Raw genomic sequence first — 25,614 nt, forward strand, 5'->3', positions numbered from 1 at the left:
ACTCCTCCGCTGGACTCCGCTTCTCTGCCGCACTGTGGCTGTTAAAAACAAAGTTTCTGAGGGGATGTCGGGTGTTTAAGAGGCCCTTTGAGTGCACACAGCGGGCGGGAGTTGAGGAGCGTTGTCAAAACTTTCTCAGAGTGCTCGCCGTCGTCCCCCCTCGTACAGGAGAAACTGAGGTACAGGAGTACTGTCCTTACAGCTGAAAAGGCTCTTGGAGTTGTTATTGCGAACTCTTAACAACGTTACAAAGATATTTGGGCTGAAGGAGAGGCTTTCTGGGGTTTTAAGAGGTTAACGTGACATTTTTCAGTCACACGAACTCAGCTGCGCAGCAATGTGATTGCTTTAACCCTCACAACCTGTGCGCCGGAGCTAATGAGGAACACTTGTTGCTTTTCCATTTTGACCTTCATATGGCTCAGCTGGGGGGGGTGCTGGGCTTTTGGAGGCCGTTTGCTGCTTGATGTGTCATGGTGGTTATGTTACCAAATTTAACGACTAGGTGAACTCAAGGTTAGTTGGAGTAGATGATTTATGAAATGTCCCTGAATATGTGTTCGATCTTGTAGCACGTGCTAGGAGACACTCCCTCCACTATAACTGTGTGTAAATAGCCCTTCTAAAAGAGCTTTAAATCTTGCAAGTTTGTTTTTGAGCTCTCCAAGGCTTTTACAGGTATTACAGTCCTGTGCAGCTCTAAAATTGTAATTATGGGTATATTAATTGATGTCGTGTACTAAAAATGGCTTAAAAGAAGAGCAAAGATAAACCAGGTTATACGTTATTTAGTTAATCTAAAAATGATAACTGTTGTTGTAGACATCTTTCAGTGATTGTTAGGCTGTAGGCTTTGCAGAGCAAAGGTCTTGATGATCTCTGGAGCTCCTAGAACATATGGTGCTGCTGTGTAAATAATACTTCACACTCATGATCACCACGCAATTCAGTTTCATGTCCTGGAAATATGAGGCCAGCTCCTTGGTTTTCAGCCATGTGCATCTAAATTCATAAGTTTACAAAATAAAGCCAAGAAAACATTGTGTGCAACTTCAGTGTGAGGGTAACAATGTAGTCTGCCAGAGAAGCGAAGCAAACTCCAGTTCAGCACTGCTTATGCTCGTGCAGTTCAAGAGTGAATAGAGTCTAGAGAAAAACAGGATGTGAGAGGCCTGTAAAGCATGAGCAGCAAGGAGAGGTTGGAGTTGCATGACTTAAAGATGGGAGCGCTGAGGAGGAATATGAGACTGCAAGTACACAAAAAAATGGTGCAGAGATGGGAATAAGCCATTTCACCAGTCCATGGACAATAAACTAATAACAGTTGGCTTAAATTATGAGAAAGCTATTTAAGATAGCTATGAAGAGTTAAGATAGATGTTAAGAAATCCTTTCTAGTTGAAAGGATATAAGTTTTTGGAAAAGGTTGACTAGGAGTCTTTCTAATTGAAACGCACTAACAATAAACTAGACAGATATGTTGGAAATAACATAGATATGGTTGCTTAGCATCTGATGGAGGATGGCTTTGTATGAACTCTTGAGGTCCCTTCCAAACCTGTAATGATATGAAACTGGGATTCTCTTGCAGGCTCTTAGTTAAGGGGCATTTTGAGGTCACATGTCTTTTTGAGGTCCTACTTTTATAAAACAACAAACAGATAATGTATTCCCTTAATATTCTCTGTTGTTGTTTTTTTGTTTTGTTTTGGTGTTTTTTTTTTATCAGATAAGCAAGTGTCTGCCTTTTTGCCTGTTCAGTGTTGTGGGTTTTTTTTTCTTCTTGTGTGAAGAAAACAAGCCCCAGCTGATTGGGGCCAAGTTGATTGTAGGTGGATATGATACCAATGCCTTTAATTTTGTATCCAGTTGTTACTCAACCTGTGTTGAAGTTAGAATTTATCTTAAGGCTATTAATGAAGGGCAAACAGTGCTAGTCTTGACTGTTTCAAGTCATAAATTAATCCCTTAGTCTCCCTCACTTCTACCTCCATAGTCCCTCAAAAAAAACCAAGCAGCAGAGTGAAGTGGCTCTCTGTTTCTTAAGAAAACTATTTAGCTTTGTATAATATTTTTGGGTTCTCCTGTTGTTTTAAAGGCCCAGGTAGGATAAAAAGTTGCATTTGCTTCTGCAGCATGTTTGTTTTTGGAGGCAAGAGGTGCTTTGGGGTTGGTTTAAACAAAAAAATAGGCATGTTCTTACGAAGCTGTTGGAGATCTTTAGATAAAAATGGTCTTAACTGTCAGGTTTTCTTTCTCACTTCGTAGTGTAGTATTTTACCATGTAATAGCTTTTGACTAAAGTGAAATGTCACTTGCTTAACTTTTTTAGTGATATTGAGCTGGGTACTCTTATTTTGTCTTCACAGTGATTTGGGTGACCCAGTTTTCATAGCTGTTGAGTCTTTGAGTTCCTGTTGATTTGTTCAGAGCTTTGAATTTCCTGGTGTTTTTGAAAATGGTGGATTTTACTTCAGTTATATATCTTCTGATGCATGTGTGGGTTTCTTGATTATTTTTTTTTCTTTTTAGCCTGAAATAATTCAGATAAATAGATTTAATAGCCTGAAACACCTTAATCAGAAAGTACTGGGCTACATTTGTAGTCCTAGGGAATACTTTGTATATATCATTCAGTTGTCACTGATAAGCTCAGACTGTTAACTTTTTAAATGCATTCATTTCCCTTAAGTTCACTTTCAGTAGTGTTGTCTGTATTTCAAACCAGCTTTGTTGCTTTGATTTTTATTAGTGGTTTGCATGGGATGTATCTCAAATTTTATTTCTTTTGCTGTTCTTTGCTGCAGTTACAGCTCTCTTTCAGTTAAGGTGCCTTTAGTGTTGTTTTTCTAGTTAGTGGTTCTTGGAGTTACATAGCTGTCGCTTAGACCTCTTCTGTAGCCAGATCTGTACAGAGGGTCTAGGAGAAGTACAAGCTTTATTGCTAGAGCTCCCTCTTCTCATCGAGCTTCCTAAATTTTTTTCTTTTTTTTAACTTTTGCAGCTACAAGACTGTCTATTAATAGACTTAGGTGGTGTTTTGTGGTGTAGGAATGTAGCCATTACCTTTATTAATACCCCAGTTCCTAGTTCCTGGAATCAGTTATTGGGAGTTTTGCCCAATGGTGATGGGTCTCTGAGATATGTAATTCCTGTTAAGCAGTTTTAGCATTTTAATTTCTGTCCACTTTGCTTTTACAGCTAAGAAAATCAGCTCTAGAGATACCTTTGTGGGTCCAGTTGTTAGGTGCTTTTGCCTTGTGAATTTCTATTTTGGCTTAGTTCCCAAAACTTCCAGCAGTTCCTCTGAAGAAGTAGGGAAGCAAACTTCAGTTTCCTGGGCGAAGTTTTTAACAGCCTATTTTATATTGATGCATATTTGGAGCGTGGGGCCATGCAGAATACACCTGCTGGAGCTCTTTGTTTACTGGAAAGACTTCTTGGCTGTCCCATCTTTTGTTCCTGTGTCTGCCACGTGTGTTACTACAAAGTTGATTTCATGATTCCTGCATTACGGGGAGCATCCTTGGAGCAGGCTGCAGGCAGCTGGCTATTGACTGTTGACTGTAGAGGCCATTGATACCTGTCTGCTCACCAGTCTCATCAAGCAGCAAGCAAAGATTTATAACACCTTTGTCTGGGATTTTCCAGCTTGTTAATACATACATTTTGTAGCATGTAAGCAGCAAACCTGTATTTAAAAAGTGCTGGGCCTGCTTGTGTGCTGTTCAGGTGACGTGTCTACGTGCTGAAAGACCAACGTATATTCAGTTTGTGTTGGTGTTGCTGTGAAGAGCAGATCACCTGTGCAAATTAAATGAGTGCTTTGGATGTTGGCCTCATGCATGTGTTCATCTGCACACATGTACTGGGCATGTCCAGATTTCTAATGTTTGGCTGGAACAGTAGCAGTGAGTAGTCTCAGTTATTTTGTCTGAAGTCTAGAAATTCAGATATTGTGCTAAAATTTTTCGCGTTCTGCTTGGAAAACATTGCTGGGTTTCTCAGGTGGGGACCAAAAAGATGCTTTGCGGAAACTTGAGATGATAGATTCAGTGAATCCACTGGTACTTTGCAAGTAGCTTAATTGATGTATACTGCACATCTAGGTTAATCTTACCAACTTTTAGACATCTGGAAGTCAGAGGCCAGGTTTGCTCTACAGAAAATGCTGGGGGGGGAGGGGGGGGAAATCTGGAAACTCCAGACATTTTCTTCTTCATAAATGTTTATTCTAGTATAAACGGAATCACTGTGTGGAGTTTCCACCAGAGAGGAAATGTAGATGTTTCTGCTGTAGGGGCAGCATAGGTGCCTAGCTTCCATTTGTATCTAAACGTAGGCAAAATAAATCTCCAGTTTTACTGGCAGATGTGTTCATAACCTACTTGCATGCATGAGAAGCTACCTGATTGCCCAAGTTTGTAGGATGTTTAACTGTAATTGATTTCTTTGGATGGCCTGATTTTCCAGAGCTTTGTTTTCATCAGGAACCTTCTGTAGCACAAGCCTCTCAAGGCATTGTTTTCAATAGTTTTGGTTGTTCCGTGTGTCTTATTTCTTGTGCTTTTTATCCTTGCTGTCAGATGATTAGGGTTATACTCAACCTTCGTATTTTATCTAGGCTTGAAACTAGACATCTTGCTCAAGTGCAGGTGGAGGAATTATGTCAGTGAAATAATGGGCTGTTCTTGCACATGTACAGCTGAACAATTCCTTCATCAGAATAACTACCTGTCCTCTTCATTGACTTATTGCAGAGTCTCAGTTTTCAGGATCATATGTGACTGGATGAATTAGCCTTTGGGTTTATTGCAGAATCTTTATTGTAACAAACAAAAGTCAGTTTGTTTTTGTTTTATTTAAAAAAATGATTTTGTGTGTTAGTATATTAAAATTCGGACTCACGTAGGAATCTTATTTGTCATCCAGGGTTTCTACCCAGGATTTAGAATGTGGCTTTTAAATTATTTTAAATCTGCTCTTGTCTCTGTGTTCAGAAGTCATGCATGTAGGCATAAAGTGACCTTCCAGTGTGCAGTTCCCACAAATATAAATGTGGGATTATCAGTTTAGAAAAATACCTAGTTAATGCTGTAATATCCAGTCTGCTCAAGCAACATACAGTGCTCTTATTCCTTTTGGTTTAAAAAATTATTTCTCAGTTTATTCTAGAATTGTTTGACAGAATGATATAGAGCTCCTCTGGTAGTGCAGTACTTATTTTGGGAAAAGATCATAATATAGTCAGAGTTGAGTGTGTGTTTAAAATGCACACAGCTCCCTTTGGAAATTTGAAAACTTCAGAATCTTTCAGGAGCATGGTCCACTTTACCCTGTGACATGACTATAAATCATTGGAAAAGTGGGCTTCTTGCCACAAAAGCATGGATTTATTCTTCAAACGGTGACTAAAATCTCATAACTTTTATTGCAAATGATGTATGAAACATAATCAAAAATATGGTGTCTGATCTATATTGGCAATAAATATTTTGTTACTGGCAATTGACTTCAAACGATCTTAGAATCTTTAATCGTAACAAGTAACCTTAAGCATAAAAGATGAAATGCAGAGCACTTTTACAAGAATCTGTATTTTTTTTAATCAAAATGACAAATTACAATCCCGATTCTGCAAAAACTTATCTTTGTATTTATATTTTTACATTGCGATTAGCTTCAGGGGAGTCCTCGGGATTTGTTTTCTGTGTGATGTTTAGCAGGTAGGCTTAGTGTGGTTGAAGTCCATATCCAAATTTTAGCCTCTCAGATTTTCTGAAGCTTTTTTTTTTTAGTTTAAGTGGTGGGTAAGAGTGTATTTGGCATGAGGGGAGATGGAGTGAGAATAGATGTTTAAAAAAGTCATATTGGCTATGCAGTCAGTTATGTGGGTTGTGTTAGTGTTTGTGCCTTGGTCATATTAATTAATATATTTTGTTTTCCATGTGTTCCACATTACATTGATCATAATTTGAGTCTTGAGTCCTTTATGTAGGATATATAAAGACTTGAAGGATAATACTCTGTTCCCACCTCAAACTCTTTCCGTACCCTAATATTAGTCTTGGATGAATAATGCTTTTTCCAGGTTCACCTGAAAATTAGAGAGGAAAGTCTCAGAGCTTAGAAGAATTTGGTTTGGTTACATGGCAATTTTTTGCCCCCCCCCCCCCCCTTTTTTTTCCTTTCATTTTTGCTTTAGAAGTTAAAATCTGTGTGGATGGTGAATTTGTCAAAATTATTATTTGAAGATCATTAAATTATGGTAGACTAAGTGGTCAAGTGCCAAATGTTTTAAAGGAAAATAGGAAAAAATGAACTTGATGCTTATCAAAACTCTTATTAGTGTGTTTTCAGGCTGTGAGCCCTTGGTGCTTCATTGTCATCCTGCCACTGCTTACAATTTTGCCTTTATACATAACTAATTAAAAAAGTGTGTTCTCTCGCTAGATTTTGGCTAAAACCTATAGTGTAAAAAAAAAAAAAAAACCAAACCCAACAAAAAAACCCAACAAACTAAACAACTCAAAAACCCCGAGTAGTAAATTATTTGCTACCCTTGATTTCCGTGTGTTCTTAGTCTTGCTGGTCTAATCTTCACCCTTTACGGCACTTAAGTTGATTAACTGAACTTGAATATAATGTGTTAAAATGCTTTTCTTAATATTGTTCAGTATTTTTCTGTGGAGGTTTTAGTTTAAACACAGCATGTTATAAATATCCTGAAGTCAAGCAAGTGTATGCCTTTTTGTTTTTACCATATTATGTATTCTGTCTACTTAATAAAAAATGACTAGATTTAGCCTATTTTGTTTGACAGCAGTGTTTTACAGTTTGTATAATTGTTAATTTTCTGTGAAGCATTGGATGCTCTTGGGAACAGTTTTTTACTTAAATGATACTCTAAGTATCAAACTCCTTTCTCTCTCTTTCTTTTTTTAAAGGCATCGCTGCTCCGGAGGTTTCAGAGTACATTAGTCATAGCAGAACACAACAATGAGACTCTTACACCCATTACATTAAATGCTATCACTGCAGCAAAACGTCTTGGAGGTGAAGTTTCTTGTTTAGTAGCTGGGACCAGCTGTGACAAGGTAGGAAATGCTGTTTTCCTATGAATGAAATAATGAGTGCAGTGAAACAATACTTGCTGCATCTTGGTCAGCCTGAAAAATAATCTGTAGTGAAGAGGAACTGTGCCAGGAATTGCTAATCTGCCGGAAATGTCCTGCACTTGAACTGCTTCTCTTCTGAAGTGAAAATATGGGTATAGATTTCATTTCACAGGGGAGAACATCAATATCAGTTGTTACAAGCTTAAGCAAGCAAATTTTTATAGGACTAAAGGACAATTAACTCTTAAAACAATATTTCCCTGTAAAGTTTGAAAGACAAATACTTCAGTGGTAAGAACTTGAAAATTTTTATGTGTGAAATCTAGAGACAATATGGTTAGTACATTAGTGAGACTATTATTCTAGCATGGTGTACTCTTGTGTGAACAGTAAAAGTAGAAATAATTATGCCTAATATTTTTCATACTTGGCTGTTGTTTATGAATTGTTATTCTGAAAGCAATGTGTAGTATCTCATACAGGAGGCACACAGAAGGCAGCTAATTCACAAATAGGTGGAGAAACTTCTGTAGATATTCTAAACTGAGAAGCAAGTGTTCAAGGTGGAGAAACGAGGGGAAAAAAAATACTAATTTTGCCTGATATGTCTGTCCTTGAGTTTCCTTATCCTTTGGCACTTGCATAGTAGAAACATGATTTGGAATGTTTTGTTTGTGTGGTTTTTTGTTTTAATATCTCTTACATTTTTTTAGTATATGGTGTCCATTTGGCAATGTATGTGATGCTGGGAAAAAGTACTTTACAAAATATGAAGGTTTTGGATTTTTTAAGTTTGTTTGTAAGAATCTGTATTGATAGGATAAAAGAATCAGTTACTCAAACAGATTATTCTGTAGCAGCTATTAGCAGTTTTTTGTTTATTTCCTCTGGTTAATTTTTGAGGGTAAACTGATACGCAGCAAACTCAGTAAAACTATGCTAGTTCTGGGGTGATGCATGTGGTCTCCAGACATTGCTGTCAGTCCTCTTCTCTCTGATCTGCAACAACCCTTTTATCATTTAAACTTCACTCTGCGAATTTAAAGGGAAAAAAAAAAAACATAAATATAGAACCGAAAATGTACATCGCATCAGTAGGCAAAGTCAGCTACAAACAAAGGATTGCTCCTAAAATTTGGACAAAGATCATAACATTGCTGTACACTTGTATTTGCATTGTATGCTTGTGCAGTAGGTATTTACTGATTTAAAAGAAAGTAGGATTGGTTTCTGCATGATTGTATCAGAATACTGAAGAATAATCCTCAAGTGTGATTGTTATCAGCTGTTGTAATAGATTGAGATCATTATGTAATCCTGCATACAGGAGGTAAGCTTTCCTATGTTTGATTTGCTTTGTAGTTTTCTTATTCACAAAATTAATTTTCATTATCCCGTAAGGCACTATGCTGTGAGTCACAAGATCTGTTTTGTTCCATTCTCATTCTGAAATTCACATACTTTTGTGTTCCAGTTTTAACTAATCTGTAAGATGTCAACTCTTTGCAGTGAGGGCTCTCTCTTGTTATTTGTTTGTGGTGCCTGTTATAATAAAACTAATAATAATAATTCATTTGTAATCATAGGTAGCACAAGAACTCAGCAAAGTGCAGGGTGTTGCAAAAGTTCTAGTGGCTCAGCATGATGCGTACAAGGGATTTCTAGCAGGTGAGAGTTGTTCTTACCTATTGAACAAAAGAAATGGTATTAATATTTGCAATTGAAAATAAGATAGTTGTAAATTTTGAGCAATATATTTTTATCCTCAGAGGAGCTGACTCCACTGATTTTGGAAACTCATAAAAAATTTAATTACACCCACATTTGTGCCGGAGCATCTGCCTTTGGGAAGGTAAGTAGATCAAAGTGCATCAAAAATTTCTTGTAGGAAGGAGGCACAGGCACTGTTGTATGTAAGAGTGTGAATTAAATGCTTGAGAGAGGTCAGACATGGACAGTTCTGAGTTATTGAAAAATGTTACAGTAGTTTGCTTAAGAGGTCGTTAGTTAAAAACACTGATTTGTGTCTGAGTTGTTATGGGCTGACTTGGACAAAGGAATAGTGTAGAAGAAATATTTAGTGGTAACCAATGTGCAACAAAACAAAATAGATTAAGTGATCTGAAAGCACTATGAAATTGTAAGGAAAAGTATAGTGAATTGAGATGAAAAATATGATTTACATGTTGAAATGAAAGTGTGTAGACCTATTGGATGTAAAACTTTTTTGGGGGGGGGGAATTGCACCTATGATGTAAGTCATATAAATTGAAATGTCTAATGTATATAAATAACACAGATCCAAGTCTTAGCAAAGAAGTTTTTAAATGAAAATACGTTTTTTTCAAAACTTGTTTTTTAAGGAGTGTGTTTTTAAGTATGGAGAGAGCCTCAGTATTTACGATCTGGTCAATGTTGTAGTACAGCTAAATTAGAGAAAAAGGATACTTCAGAAATGTTGCCAATGTGGGATGAATAATGTCATCAGCCTTCCATCTGACTACTTTCACTTCCAATCAATATCAATCTGTATACTTGTAACTTTGCTTAGAGAAATCTTTATATACCTTAAGTCTTACGGGGTTTTTGTTTTACTACTTTTTTTTTTATCTGCAGTGTCTTAGTAGTAAAGGTTAATAGCTTTAGCTTTAAAATTTACGCTTCCATTTTTGGGTGCTTAAGGTGAGTAAAGATTTCAGAATTGGGCACTCTGTGTTGTACCAGGTTAGGAGGGCGACAAAATGGAAGCAAAGCTCTTGCTGTCATTAATTTCTTCATGACTGTTTCTCTTTTTATCCTTCTTCCCATTCCTAAAGGTGCTAAGTAATTTTCTAGTCAACTTCAGAGTAGGAGAATATATATTTTAATATTAATTTTTAAAATAATATTTTTTTGGCTTTTGAAGGGACAGTGCAGTGTTGAGGTTTTTTTTCCCCCCCTATTGTCTCTGGTAACTATCTTCCAAAAATGCTTTTTTTTTTTTTCCCCTTGAAGTGCATAAAGCTCAGCAATCCATAATTGTCAATTTTCTGAGTAAATTGCATGTATATTCAGTTTTAAGCTATAGAAGCAAATAAGCTTCCCAATTTAAGATATTGAATTAAGGGGTTACTTACAGTAAGTCTCAATGTCTAATGTTATTACAATAATGGGATTTTATTTGGCTGCTAAAGCTACATGAGTAGTCCTGAAAAAGTCTTACAGTTGTATGTGTGTCTTTACTTAAAGACAGCATTATATGAAGTTAAAATTGGGACAACGGGTGTTCTTTTACTGGCCGTGTACATTTTACTTAGCATTTCCTTTGCTAACTTTTAATCTTTAACTTCTAGAATCTGATTCCCAGAGTGGCTGGCAAACTCGATGTTGCCCCTGTTTCTGACATTATTGAAATTCAGTCACCAGACACTTTTGTGAGAACTATCTATGCAGGTGGGTGATCACAAAAGGTTGTGTGGTATTTGTGCAATAAAGTATGCAATACTGATAACTTTTCTACATACGCTGTTGTTAGAACCTTGGAATATGATAGAAATTTTCCCTTTACGATCTGAATCGCTGTGCTTCATAAAAATGAAACCTGGGATGTGATGCTCCATGAAAGCAAGTAATCCCGACAACTTTGGTACCATCAGTTAGAAACCAGGTCTATCACTTTAGTTAATAGAATTTTATAATCTCCTTTATAGATACTGCATTTCTTTGTTGATGTACTTCTGATCAGATTTTGTAAAACATAAGACTATGTTAATTGTCCAGCTTTATTTAATGACTTGCATTAGTTCTGATTTAAGATACCACAGGGTTATTTTTCCTAATTACGAAGACATTGAACTAATTATTTATAATATTTAATTGACTTAATTTGCAATTTTTTTCAGTCTTGTATCTCTAATGCTTGTCTGACACTGCATTTTAATTTAGATTAATTTAGCTTGTGTTTCTTAATTTTACCGTACAAGATTGTACCACGTGTACCAACATGGTGTCACATTTTGAGTTACATTACCAGAATGTGGTTTTGTGTTGCACTTTTAAGTTGCTTCCCAGTAATTCACAGTTTCAAGATGAGTTTGTTTATGAATAGCTGGTGTTGCAGCATTTCTCTCTTTTAGTGTTCCATGCAGCCTCCAGTGTGAAGTAGATACCTTATGTTATATATTATTGAGAGAAACACAGTCCCTCAGATACTTGGGGCAGGCCTCATTGTCTTCTGTTCTTATGCATTCATGCAACAGGATAAAAGATCTACTTTGAATTATAGACACTCTTTATGTTTAAAAATGACACTTTAAAAGTTGGGGTTTTCTTTTCCCCCTTCTGAAATTTAAAAGCTCTTTCATAAGAGATTATTTGAATGCTCTGGATCCTTTAAAAAGAGAGGATTTGTTGTCATATTTCAGAAACATGGAGCTAAGAAGTAAGTGAAAATATCTGTAAGCTGTATTTACGAAGTGCCTAGGTTTCAAGTTTTAGTCATCTAAAGCTGCAATTTTGAATGTTGCCTTTTCTAGTAGAACTGCTAATGTGTTTCTGATACTAATTTTACTTGTTTTTTAAAAAGCATAGTATGCCTGGTATCTTTTTTTCAAATATTATATGATCTTTTTTTTTTTTCCAGGAAATATTCTTTGCACTGTGCAGTGTGATGAAGCGATTAAAATATTTACCGTACGGGGAACTTCTTTTGAGGCTGCACCAACAAGTGGTGGTAGTGCCAGTTTAGAAAAGCGTGAGTATTTGTTCTCGTATTTTGTTGTTTCTTTTAATAGAGTTAAGTTTTGCTCACTGCACAGTGATGTTTTGCAGAAGTATTTGTCAAAGCAAACTGAGTGTCATAATCTGAGCTTTATGCTTTTAATACGGGTATTTGCATTTTTTAGTGATGTCTGGTAAGGGAATATGCGGATTTTCTGCTTGCTTCCTACTTATTCTTTGACCAGAAATGGAGATTATCTGTGCTGAAATCTGTGCCTGTTTCACTTGCTGCTTAAACCTCAGCACCGCAATCTTAACGTTTTCTTATTTAAAGTTACAGTTGCTTGGGTAGCCAGATCGGTTTTCAAAGCAAGATTAAGCAAAAATAAGAGTGGCTGGCTATCCACCGTTTTGGCTTAATGGGTTGTGTTCAATAGAGATAGGTCATTACAGTGTCTAGCTGAATTAGTAGCAGTTTAAATTGATTTGAGAACACCTAGTTGTTGTGTTAGATCAGTTTTAACTAAATCAGTTTAAATTATTATTTTAACGAAGCCAGTGTAGCTTTGATGATAGAGAAATCCAGTCACAAAAGAGTTGAGGTTGGAAGGAGACCTCTTGAGACCATCTGGTTCAAACCCACTGGAGCAGGTTGCTCATGACTGTCAGGCTTTGAGTATCTCCACAGATGGAGACTTCACAGCCACTCTGGGCAACCTGTTCCAGTGTTTGATCACCTCTACTGTTGTTTGCTGTGGGCCTTTTTATAACTGTGCTGTAAATCCAGCAGAGGCAATCTTTAGTGACATGCCGCGTGTGTGTGTCCCGGTCCTCGTGTTTTTCTGGGTGGCTTAGTATCTGCCCCGAACCATCCTGGATTTCCTAACGTCTGTGGATGTTAGGAAACAAATGCTACTTGATGCTTAAGAGTAGCATATTGCACTGTCATTGCGCTACTTAATTGGCTTGTTTGCCTGTCTTAATAAGAACCACACTTACTATGCTGGGTTGTTATCAATGTATTGCTTATACAACAGACCTTCATTTTAGTGCAGCGTGTACTATAGGTTACTTAAACATAACTAATGAAAGAGGCTTGTAACTCAGAGCCATAGAGCAATTACTAATAGTAGCTAAACGCTTGTGGTAGAATTGGTTATAGAATGACCTTTTGCATTAAGTTTAAGCTCAAAAGGTTGAAAATACTCGAATTATCCTTTATCTTGGGGATGTTTTTCTTTATCTGATGCAGTAACCCCTCCACCGCCTGTTGGTCTGTCTGAATGGATTGAGCAGAAGTTGACAAAAAGCGATCGGCCAGAGCTTACTAGTGCAAAAGTGGTTGTGTCGGGTGGTAAGTAAATATTATTTAATCAAGATGCACCATCACTTACATGTAACATAAGTTTTAATATTATCTGTAGCAGAACACTATAATGTGATACATTAAAAAAAATTGTGATGTAATTCTGAGATATGGCATAGGGGGGCCAGTGGGAACGCACCCAACATGTGTTGTGTAAAGAGGCAAAACGTGAGTTTAACACATGCTACTAGGCTTTTTAAGAACATTGTCATATTTGATGAGTCTGTTTAAAATTATAGCAGTATGAAATGGTTTTAGATCCAAATCTGTCATGTTTAAAATTATTGTTAATCATTACAGGCATTCCAAACGTTATGTAATGGCTTTAATGATTTTAAAAATCGGTATGTTTGTGTTCTACTCTTCAGGTATAAAGTGGTGGACTGTGATTTTTACTGTATGCCTACGTCTAAAAAATTATTTTGTAGTTATCCCACTACAGAGTTTTGTACCTAAAGCCAGCAGAGGGAGCACAAATTAGTAAAAAAATCCAGTTTCCTTGATTTCAGAGAATGATCTTGATGGTGCTGTGTGCAGGAAGTAAAGCAGACAGAATGGTGTTGGTTTATACATATGAAATAATATTAATCACAAAGACAAAAGCTAGATCTCCAAAGATTAAATACTATTTAGTAATATATCGAAGTACCCTATCCGAGCATATATTTGTGCCTTTGCAAACGCAAATATACAGAAAATTTGTGTAGGCAATAAAAAAATCTTAAAGCATATTATGTTCTTCTTTCTTTAATTTTTTAAGGGAGAGGCTTGAAGAGTGGTGAAAACTTTAAGTTGTTGTATGATCTCGCGGATCAGTTGCATGCTGCAGGTAAAGCTTTTTTCATCCTTTTTTTTTTTGACCCTGGCTATTATAATTTAACAAGGTCACGTTAAAAACGGTGTTCATCTGAAGTCTTTTTTCATGTCTCTATTAAATAAATTCTTAAAATTCTGTTAGTTTTATATTGTCCTTATGATCAACTGTGTATTTAATTACACATGTATGAAGCAAAATACTGAACTGTAATATTCCCTGTCTTCCTCAAGTGTCCAGAACACAAGCTCGCAAGCAAAAAGTGAAGTTGTATAAATTAAAAAATAGTTTTAGCTCACTTTTAAGAACTGTTATTTTCTTTGTATGTTCTTATATACTACTCCTTTACAGAATCCCTTTTGCAGTTCTTGTAGTTTGAATGTCTGTGTTTTTGCTATGCTTTTGTATTAACAGGAGAAAACTGACCATGTACAGTGTTTCAGCAAAATATTTTAAGTAAAGGTTGCGGGAGGAGGAGGAACTGTTTGCATTAACATTTTAACTACATTAGTTTTAGATTTTACGTGTAATAATGAACTTACAGTTTTACAGTGAATGGCTTTGTTTTTAAATTGGTGACTTCACTAGCTAAATGTCCATGTGGCATTTTCAAGTTTACTTTGATATTTTTCTTTACAATGCCTGACCTTTGAGCTCCACAGCAGTATAAGATGGCACATGTGTTCTATTCAAACTTGGAGAAACATTATGGGAAGACATTTATGGGAAAATCTTCTTTTTACAAAGCAACAAGAGAAAATAATGGAAATATGCCAGACTGAAATCCTTGGTTTTTAATATATGGCCCTTTGGTGCTGGGAGTAAGGATTTCCTGTTGCTTATGAAGTGCATTAGCACTTAGTATTTGGAAGTTTCAGCCAGTGGTATAGAGAGGGATTATTATAAGAGCTTTTAAGAGGGAAGTTTCTAAATACGTGCCTTTAGAGTATGGGACTCTTCAGTAAAATACATGTGCTTTTATGGTGATAGAAATTTGGCTCGCTAATATTTTAAAAGAAAACACTGGAAATACTTTCTTTCAACTAGTTGGAGCTTCCCGTGCAGCTGTTGATGCTGGCTTTGTTCCTAATGACATGCAAGTTGGACAGACGGGCAAAATAGTAGCACCAGTAAGTATGGAAATATCTTTCATAAGAGTTGTGATGTTTTTGAGCATGCATTTTCCTTCAAAGCAAACGCTTAGAAATGAGTGAAGTCTTAATACTGGGCCTTAACAGGAAAATCTCAGTGTGCCCATTGTGATACTGTTACTTGACCATGCATTTGCAAAACTACAGCAGCAAGCTGTGATGTAAATATCTACTTTGGGTCAATCGGAAGTGTTCTGCAGACAGTTTTGTCAGAGGTTTTGCATGCTGAATTTTTTCATAGTTGCTTGTGCTGAACCTTTTTTAGTTTTTTAACGGCCATCATTGATATGCTAAAAGATGTCATTGCCAACATAAACTTGAAATTATATTTATGTGGCTTGATTTCTGGAAAGTGTGCTTTTTGGTTTTTTTTACAGGTGGTGATTTTTTTATTTAAAGTTTTGGTAACCATAACTGGGTTATTGCATTAGATTCTAAGCAAAATTTTTGTAAGATGTGAAAGTGAAGGAAACTTAAGAGATAAATAATCTACAGGTTGGCTGCTGTAGAGTGAAATACCAAGAAGGGCATAATCTGAGTGGCTTAATGTTGGGAAATAACCGGCTGCACATCTTTTCTGCCATGCATCCTGATCAGGGATGGTTTTCTATCCCTGTGTCTTTTTGGATCTTGGGGGTGGCTTTCTGTCATGTAGAAATGTGAGACTACTTTTGTTGTTCCTTATGACCTGGGGAAACATGGGGGAAGTAGTTGACGGAATAAAGCACGTTGAACATTTGTAAATAAGAAGGTACAAATGTAGCTCATCTCAGCGTGGGGCAGAGTGTGCGCTAGCACATACTGAGATGCGATGGTCACGGACATGAGTAGGGAATTGTGACTAAGAACATGGGCAGGTATGGCAATCTGTCAGATGTACACTTTGAGCTACATAATCGAGTAAACATTTTGCCTTTCAGTAAGCAGTTCTCTTTGAGCATGTATGGCAACAGAAGGCACCAAAGAGCAACTTTTTTACTTGTTAATGGCTTAATGAGACCAGAAAGGGAGAGCGAGCTGGAACTTTGTAGAGAAACTTGTCATAGTTTAACTGCTGCATTTACCAAATCACAATAACTTAAATGATACTAAAAAGCTATATGTGTCTAAAGCCTTAATAGGATCTGAAATGTTTTGCCTTTGTACCATTAAGAGCTGTAAATTCAAGAACTTCAAACCACGACCATTATTTTTCCAGGAATACATACAGCAGGATAGAGCAGTACTGGAAGATCTCAAAGACAGGAACTTGTGATTCCTGGAATCTGTTTTTCGTTCTGCCTGCTGGGTTTTCTTGAACAAGATACTTTGTGCTTCTGAGTTCTTCTGTCTTGAAATGTGGATAGGGATGTTTGCTGCTTTTTTTTTTTAAAGTCCTCTGATGATAGCCCTGTAGGGCTAAGTGGAGCTATTTCTGGGCACACTAATGTTTAAGGTGTAAATCTGTATGATAACCAACTGCTACAAAAAGCAGCTTCTGAGAAATAGACCTATTGGTAAGACTTAAGGTCCATCTGGTTGCATATTGTGTCCTTCCAAAATCTGGATAGCAGTGATATTAACCTCTGCTATGCAAGGAAATTGTGAGGCTTTAGAGATTACAAATGCAACCTGAAGTCCTCTTTCTGGTGATGTCTCTCTTTTGTGCACAGTACGTAATTGTTATTTTTTTGGACTAGTGCAGGACAGCTGTAGCCCCCAGCATAATACTTCCTCTTTGCTAAGGGAACATTGGTATTAAAATCTTGTGTGCTTTCTTTTGGTCACACAGTAGGCATAAGCGTATTGCAGCTATAAGTCTCAGCAAGCTGATCGACATTAATTCAGTAAGTGCAACTGCAACTTACGTGGAAATTGCAGGTTCTAAAGAAGGCAGACTTGGTTGTCATGAGGAGGCAATTTTTAGTCGGTTGTTGCATACCCAAACCTTTGAAAACCAGGGAGTAAGCTAAGTGTCCTTTAACTGTGTATGTTGAAAGGGCGAGATGAGACTGACCATCCTTAGTTCTTCACTACCCAAATATCCATTAATGAAGTGGAAAATGCTATTTGAAGACAGCTTAGCTCTGCTTTGTGTGTTTCAAGGCTCAACAATGAACATTCTTTCCAGAGTCAAGGGCACATAAACAATTACCTCGAAACAAAACGGGCTTGCTTTTGATGAAGATACAGTGCTATAAGTTGCCACAAATGGCTCATAGCAACATGTGAAAGTCATAAGAACATACAGCTGCATCATAGGATCATATCAATGTCATCATTGTCATCTTCTAGAGGATTGTTAAAACAGCCATTAGTAAGGACTGACTAATAAATGTTTAACTATTGTGTCAATAAACAATCCTAACTGGCACAATTACATGGTGTCACATCTTTTTGTTAGCAGGTTGATGCATTTCTCTCTCATCTCCCTTCTTAACAAATATTTATTACATACTGAAAATTCTATGCCACTTCTTTCAAATTGTTCAAGTATTTCTTCTGGATCTTAAAATACATGCAAGGACAGCATACAGTGGCTAAGAAGTATAGAAAATACTTTATGTTAATTGTAATGAAAGTGCAAGTTGAATTGATACTAAGCTTTCAGAGTTGCCGACGAGAGGAATGAATTTTTCAATGTGCTGGATAGGTATCTTAAATGTGAGGGAGTCTAAAGCTGCAAATTCTTAACTTGACATTCCTAATGCTACTTCACCGTCCTTTTGGTACTTTAGCTAGAAGATTACTCTGTGCAGTGGAAGATAGAGTTCACTTAAGGAGTAGAACTGAACTTTCTCAATCAGATCAAGATTATACTGATAATAATCCTGTAGAAGATGACTGCTTTCTCTTCCTATGAGGTATGTTTGGTATCAGTAGTTCAGGGAGAGCTCATGGTGTTTTATCTGGAAAACTGCAAAGCAGCTTTGTACATCGGTTAGTTATATTAGCTGAGACCTGAGTTTTGTGTTTTGTTTTGAACTCCAGCTGACATGGTGCATGCCCTCCTGGTCGTGTGGGGTTTAAGCAGGGGAAGAATCTTGGATACAAGAAACTGTTGGGGTTTGAGACATACTTGCTCTCCTGTGCAGCTGTTAGTTTCTGATGGGAAAGTATCTTAGTGTATGCTCTTACTATTCTATTTATAGTCTCTTGCCCAGTCTCAGTGGAGGATTGGAATGCATTGTTTTTAAAGGACTCTGGAATTGGGTCATTTTTGAGACTACGGAGGGAGAAGAGTTAGTTACAAGCTCAGGAAGAGGGGAGGTGCTTCTACTGCTGCTTTTTGTGTGTGACTGCTGGGGAGTGTTTCTGTGCTGATCATTGGGTAAGAAGGTAATAATCTAAAAGATCTGCTTATGTCTTCCCTTGTGCCTTTGGTTGTGGATTTGGTGAAGGAAAGGTAATTTTGGTTATTGGTCCTTCATTTATTCTGTGACTAGCGTCAGTTTTTGAGTGCAGCCCAGGCAGTATGTCACAGGATGAGAACCTCACAGCCACAGCAGCTTTCCTCAAATGTTGATGTATTAATACATGAACAAACTGCCAGTCAAGAAACAAATGTAGTTAGTTAAAGTAATGAAAGAATGCAGTTAAGTAAGGAGTACACATTTCACCTTCTTTCTGTTTGAGGATTAGTTCTGTAGAGTATAACTACACTTCCAAAATAGCCTTGGATGTCTAAACTTTGAGCTTTTGTTTGTGTTGGAATTTATGCATTTTATTGGTTTTTGCCTGGGTCTTTGGTAATTTTTCTTTTGTATAATTTTATTCCAGTTGCTAGAATGTTTGGTGTATTATTTTTGTTTCTCGTAGTAGCTTTTTTTTACCTGTTGATTTCAGGTGATTGCAGCTCCTGTTTGAACATTCTGTCTTATGAAAGGGAAGGCTGATTTGTATTATTTGATGAGATGGAAGGAAGGAAATTTTTAGGCATAAGTGGATATATTAAAATATAAAATGTTACCTTCCTAATTAAAAAAGTAATTTAGTATATTCAATGTCTTTAATCAGTGACAACCATTTTAGGAGTGTGGTTTTTTAAATTAGAAGCCAGTTGTTTTCCACTATTTCTTATATGCAGGTGTTCTGCAGAAAAATGAAATTCAGTTCTTAGATTGAGCACTGTATGTAATTTCTGTTTAAGAAAAAAGCCCTTCTAAGAATGTTCAAATTAGTTGGGTTTGGATAAAAATATCCTTCCCATGAGTGCCTACTGTTAAGCATTAGTTAATTATATCCAGTTAGAAAACACTAAATTTCCTGCACAAATCAAGCCTCCCACCACCACCCCAGAATAACTGCTGGTTTTAGATAAGAAATTTCAAATAGTCAGGGGTGTTAGTTTTCACAGTAAAAATCTTCCCGGGTCTTTCTATCTTGCTTACCAAAAAAAAGGAAGGAACAAAACCAAAAGAGAACAAAGGTGTAAATAATGTTTCTCAGTTATTTAAAACTTTTATAAATGGAACATGAATGCTTCATTTATTAGTTCAGTATGAACTTTCCTTACCCCAGGTATAATTAGCAACATTTCTAACATAGAAAGAAGTATGTAATCTTTCTCGTGCACTTGAATAATTTGTCTAGTACTTAAAGAAAAAAATTCTGACTGTTGTGAGAAAAGGAAAGCAACTGCTATAAGCCTTAAGTAGCTGATAGTTACTGTGTGGGACCTGGAGACTTCATTCTGGAGCAGCATCTATGATTCAGGTAGGAAATCCTACACTGTCTGCAATGCTGCTAGGCACCTATGTTTGGACACCCAAATTGTTCCCATGGTTTCCCAAGTTTTCCCTTGTGTCCTGTTCTAGTTATATTCTCCCTTTTAGCTTTTGAAGAAAGATGGGGTTGTACTGGGATTCTCTCTCTCAACTTCTTCCCCTCAGAAAACAAACAAAACATCTGTGGCACTGAGTTGCTTTTTTTTTTTTTTTTTTTCTCCTCCAGAAAGTCCGTGTTGGTTTAGGCTGTTTATTTTGTTATTCACTGACCTTGGGAAGATGAAGGATCTGCTGCTCCCTGAAAGGCATCCTTCTAGTTTCATCTCTTCAGAGTTTAAATGTTCACTTCACTCTTTTTAAAATTTATTTTCTTTTCCTTTCTTGAAGTCTATGTTCTTTCAGGGGTCTAGTTCTCTAACTGCTTTAGCTTTCTTCATAGGTTTTCCTAGCTGGCGATAGGGAAGATGTGGCCAGACCAGTGTGTCATGATTGTAGGACTCAGTGTCCATTCAGGATTAGCCATCAGTGGACCATGGCTAGAAACCAGGCTAGGACACCTTCACCATCTCAGACTTTATGGTGAGGTTTTCTTCTTGAGGAGGGTACAGTACAGAGGGTGCCTCCAGCAGGGAAAGCACAGCTAGGCAGAACTCTTTTTTTTTTTTCTTCTTTTTTTTCCCCAGGTGTTCAGTTGCTGCTGTCTTGTTACTTTCAACTCTGGGCACAAAATACTAACAGGCAACAAGAAATGGAGATGGAAAACTTAGGAACGCAGAAGTTAGGAAATATATGATGTAGTAATAATTGAGACTGGATTAGGTAATTGTGTTAGAAATGTGATATGATTGCAGAGAAGGCAGATGCGTTTGGATGTTGCATGTGCTGAGAAACCTCGGGTGGGGAATGCAGATGGGAATCCAGCTTAGTTCTGATACAATCGCCAGGAGTAGACTTGCTGACCTGCATAGCTTCAGTGCTTAAGCTTTAATTTTATACCGGAGGGTCTCTCTGGGTGTAATGAATTGCAGGAACTTCAAAAGGGAGGCAAAATTAAAACTGTCAGGAATTGCCAGTAATAATGAGGGGAAAAGAGGCATGTTAAAGAGGTGCAGCTTCAATTGAGGTGCTGAAGAGTAAGATCTTGGTTCAGTTGAAAGGCATCAAAGCCGTGGAAGAGCAGGAACAACTGAAGGTGTTATGTTAGGTAGAAAGTGCAGGAGTGGGATGAAATTAGAAGCAGGAAAAAGAAAGCTGAATGACAAGGAAGTGTTTCCTGGCAGAAAGATACATAAAGGCACAGAATGGTCTTCTACAGAGCAGTGGAATTCCTGTTGCTCCACTTCTTTTACAAGAGGATGGGATGCTTTCTGAGCTTGCATATGCCCCAGTGTTTTACTAGGCAGTCCCTTTCACTGCAGTGAGTGGCTTCTTAGCACTTAGTAGTCATCTTGCTGTGGGAGTAGCAGGAAGGGAGAAAGACAATATCACATTATTTACATTATTCCTATACTTCATATTTCTTTGTATGTGGTGGCAAAGCAATCCAGCGCTTCACCTAGCCTGGTTTTGTTCTCTCTAAAGTGCATGAGTGACTTATGGTTTTGTTGTGTAATACGTGGATGCTAACTCTGCTTTGGTGTTACTTCCCATGACTTTCTTAGGGATCATTTGCTTGCTCAGGTTAGCATGTCTGTTAAGTTTTGTTTTCCTTCACTCTCTTGTGGTATTTTTGATTTTTTTTTTTAATTCGCTGGCTCTTACCAAAAATTGCTAATAACAGAATGAACCTAAATAGTTCCCTGAGCTTCATAGGTGTCACTCCTGTCATCTTGATTGTACTCACTTTATAAATGTTTTACTCCTTGCTTACCAATGATAAGATCTTTGTTACTTCCTAATCTGTTCCACATACGAGAGAATATCGAGATACTAAAGTTTCTCTATTCAAACGCATGGTACACTACTTAATTTCTCCTACCTTCAGCTAGCTTCTTTGTAGGCATGTGTTATTAGTACATTACGTTTTATTAACAGACGGGCAGGCACACTTTTCATTGTATAAATGGCTGAGGCTGTTAGGTAGCTAGCAGATGGGAATAGCGTTGGGAAAACTGACCGTGCTTGGGAAATTGTTTTTGGAATATCTCCTCTGATAATTCACTATTGTTGAAAAGTAGCTTTATAGTGGCAAACTTTAGAGAGCTGTTTGTATGCAGCTGGGACTGAATTTACAGACTACCTTTCTCTGACTTGCTAAAAAGCTAAGGATTGACAACCCCTTTCATCCTGCATTATCCAGTGTAGCTTTTAACTCCAAGAAAACTATGTTCACAAATTGATGCTCTGCTCCTTTGGGGTTGGTGCAGAAACATTAAATTGTACTAAAATATTCATATGTGAGTGCATTTAGCTGAAAGCAATTGATGTGCTTTTCCCTAGAGAGAAAAAAAAATGCTGTATGGCCCTGCACTCCAGCAGACACCCTAACCACGCTTAAGAGTAATTACATAGCTTGGCTGATCAAAGGTTCTTAAAGTGAAAAAGAAACTGTAGTTGGGATATAGTTTAGTAATGTGTGCTTCTTGAATGGAACATACTCAGCTGCATCAAAGTACTACACGCCGGATAATTGTTTGATATGCAGTGTAATATATATGAACTAGTGTCAAGCCAGAAAATGTTTTATTGGGTTAATAGCTTGTAATTGGAAGGAATCTCTTGTATGAAGCAATTTTCATTACAGAGATTTCTTTCTAATTTCATTGTCCTTTCACTCTTGCAAAGAAAATAAAATATCTGAGCTGCCTTTAAAAAGAGTGTGTGTGCCAAAGGGGTTTATTAAACTGGCCTGTTTAAAAGCATGCCACTGGTAGGATGATAAATTGATGTACACTGAAGGTTTTCAGCATAATTCAGAAATTGGCATAAAAATCAATAGTAGCTGATGGCATGCTTGCAAAGTGACTACCTCATCTTGTGTTGCACCTGTGGATGCACAGCAGTCTCTGAAAGCAGCATTCAAAGTCGATGTAAGTTGCAACTGAAAACTGTTCTTGTGGTTCTCTTAAGCAAAGGTACCTCAACTGCCCCAAGGCAGCCTAAGGCATTTTTAAATATTCTCATCTATAAAAATGAAGTAATATTATATACCAAAAACTATTCTATAAATACTTGGAAGAGTCAGTATGCACAGGAAAATAACTGCATTGGTAATTATAATCATCCACATATAGCACTCTTGTGACATTTATCCAAACAGTGTGTAAGTGGCTATATGGATTCTGGAGCCAGTTGTGCAAATTCATACATGTGAAGTCTCATGGACTTGCTATAGATGCCAATATGTAAATTGGGTAGATTTAAAGCAGAAATAGGAGTTTAGAGCGTGGCTAAGGGGGATTTTTTCATTTTAATGATGAGCATACAATGACTCTCTCTACAAGACATACCATGGTCATGTTTGAAAAAAACAAAATATTGCTTTCTGGTGGTGCCCCTCTGCCCTCTGCTTCGAACGCTTCTAGGCTCTTTGGTCCATCCAGCTTCTGTGCTGCCTGTTCCCTCCATTGTGGTCTTTCTCACCACTAGCTCTCTTCTTGGGTGTCCCTTCCCCTGTGATGGTGTCTGCTGTCCACTTCATACAAAATAAAGATTTGTGCCATGGCTGTGACGCGTACTGTAACTATTTTCTGTGTGAAATTAAATTACTGTCAGGCAAGACAACTGTCTAACCTGATGCCGTGCCTTTATACCACCAAAACTTCCACTTTCCTTAACTTTAATTGCTTTTGAGACTTCATTTGTATCAGACAGTGCAGCAAGCCCCTTGGTACAGAATCTGTTTGCTGTTTTGTTGCACCGTTCTCATGTGGTGCAGCACTGGCCGCAGCCCTTCAGTGAAAACCTACCTGTGCGCAAGCACCAGGCAGTTGATAAATGCCACTCCGTGTCCTGGGCGTGGATGAGTGTAAGTGTGGATGAGCCACCTGGCAGCAGTAATTAGAGCAGCTTCCAGGGATCCAAAAAGCAGGGACTTGGAGGTTGGTGTAAAGCCATCTTTGTTTGCACCTGAGAGGTGCGATCTAGACTGATTCATGCCGTTTTGTGCCTTGGCGTGGGTCTCCTGCACAGATGAGCTCTGAGGAACTGAGATCTCCTTCCAGACCTTAATGTGCTCTCTGCTGCGATGGCAACACAATTGGAAGCGACGCTGCTCTGTGGTTTCTGCTTTCTGTTTTCCTCCCCCCACTTACTTCATAGTGCTTGTGGCCACAGCCCTGACTTGGGACTTTGAACACTAATGCAGTAGAAATGATAGGACCCAGCAAAAGGCCTGATAGAAATTAATGATTTCGGGGAAGACATCAAAACAAGGGTAATATCCTGAAAACAACTTAGAGATCCGAAATTCTGAGTCTTTTGTGACCTCTTTGGATGACTAGTTGAATTCTCTCCTTGGAGAGCACTCAACAGTCCTGAATCTTTATCATTTAGACCTTATGTGTCCTTTGTTTCCCTCCTACCAAATTGTAGAATAGATTTAGACTACGATTTAAGCAATCAAATCTATTTTATGGTATGGAACTACTGATAAGAAACATGCTGTCCTACGTGTTCTTTGTATGAAAACATTACTGAGGGGATCTGCTGTGTGTTACAGCCTGCTGCCTGGACCAGTTGCTTTTGGCTCTCTGGCTACGGCATGTAACCTAGAAGGGCATGGCTTAGAGGCATAATAAAGGCTTTTTAGACAAACCTGGTGATTTACAAATGTCCTTTTAATGAAACATCCTTGTCTTTCCTAGATATTTTAATGGAATATATACATAGGCATCTGGCTCCTGGTTAGTTGGATTCTTTCCAAAGACTGAATTTCACAATGTTAAACAGACTGATAAGAGTATCTGGTAGTCTGGATGACTGGCACTTAATGAATTGCTCTAAAAAAATCAAATTACAGTAATGTGTTTTTAAAAAGAGCTTGTATTAAAGACTATATGATGTTAGAATAATTTCTCCTGTAGCATCTGTTCTTTTATTTGGTATAATTAAAATATTGCATTCTTACCATGAGTTCTTATATGGACATATTACATTACACTGCAGCTGTGGTTAAAATGGATTGACCTCCAATCGTAATCTACTCAGTAAAAAGCTATTGAGGCCAGGAAATTTCTGAGTGTCTTCAACAGCTGTGTGGTTTTGTGGAAATACATAGACTAGATTCTGTGTTTCAATTTCAAAGCAAGCCTTTTTTAATAGGAAATACTTTGCTCCTGCTCTGTTTTCCCTTCTCTTCAATTTTTACAGGAGATAGCTTGTGTAGAAAAGTGTAGAAAAGCTTCATAAATTTTATTTATCTATTCCTATTTAAAAACCAATGTAATAGGGCAAGTCTGTAGCTGCAGAAACATCAGAAAGCAATATTCTTTTTTTTCTTTAATTGCTATAATGACTATCAGGCCTGCGTGGAACAAGCAGTCTGCATGGTCTCTGTATTTGAACACCTTCATTTGCCCGCCTGTTCTGCAGGTCTGTGCCTGTTCCACAGCTGTGCTTTGTTCTCTCACGTTAAAAGCCACTTAACTGTAATGCACATCTTCAGTTGCACAGGGATAAGATTTTTTTTGACCCTCTTACCCTCCCTGGCCCCAGAAATAATTTCTTGAATTAGATTTGTATGTTCTTAAATATGGACTAGCCTTGGTATTTTTAAAAGAGAAATTCTGTTTGTATTTCAGGGTTGCGTCTTTTCTAAGCC

At 37.4% G+C, this 25,614-nt stretch overlaps 1 protein-coding gene across 1 annotated transcript in view; it reads left to right on the forward strand.

Annotated features, from left to right (window-relative positions):
- The window catches only part of ETFA (electron-transfer-flavoprotein, alpha polypeptide), a 38,165-nt gene that overhangs the window by 6,962 nt on the left and 5,589 nt on the right, over positions 1-25,614 (forward strand). The window contains exons 2-9 of the mRNA XM_009886710.1: positions 6,912-7,097; positions 8,705-8,786; positions 8,888-8,970; positions 10,451-10,550; positions 11,740-11,850; positions 13,069-13,170; positions 13,943-14,011; positions 15,044-15,126. Coding sequence (XP_009885012.1) covers positions 6,912-7,097; positions 8,705-8,786; positions 8,888-8,970; positions 10,451-10,550; positions 11,740-11,850; positions 13,069-13,170; positions 13,943-14,011; positions 15,044-15,126 — 816 coding nt within the window. The remainder of the gene's footprint in view (positions 1-6,911; positions 7,098-8,704; positions 8,787-8,887; positions 8,971-10,450; positions 10,551-11,739; positions 11,851-13,068; positions 13,171-13,942; positions 14,012-15,043; positions 15,127-25,614) is intronic.

The sequence above is a fragment of the Charadrius vociferus genome, unplaced genomic scaffold (assembly GCF_000708025.1).
Source record: "Charadrius vociferus isolate BGI_N301 unplaced genomic scaffold, ASM70802v2 scaffold356, whole genome shotgun sequence".
Taxonomy (NCBI): Eukaryota; Metazoa; Chordata; class Aves; order Charadriiformes; family Charadriidae; genus Charadrius; species Charadrius vociferus.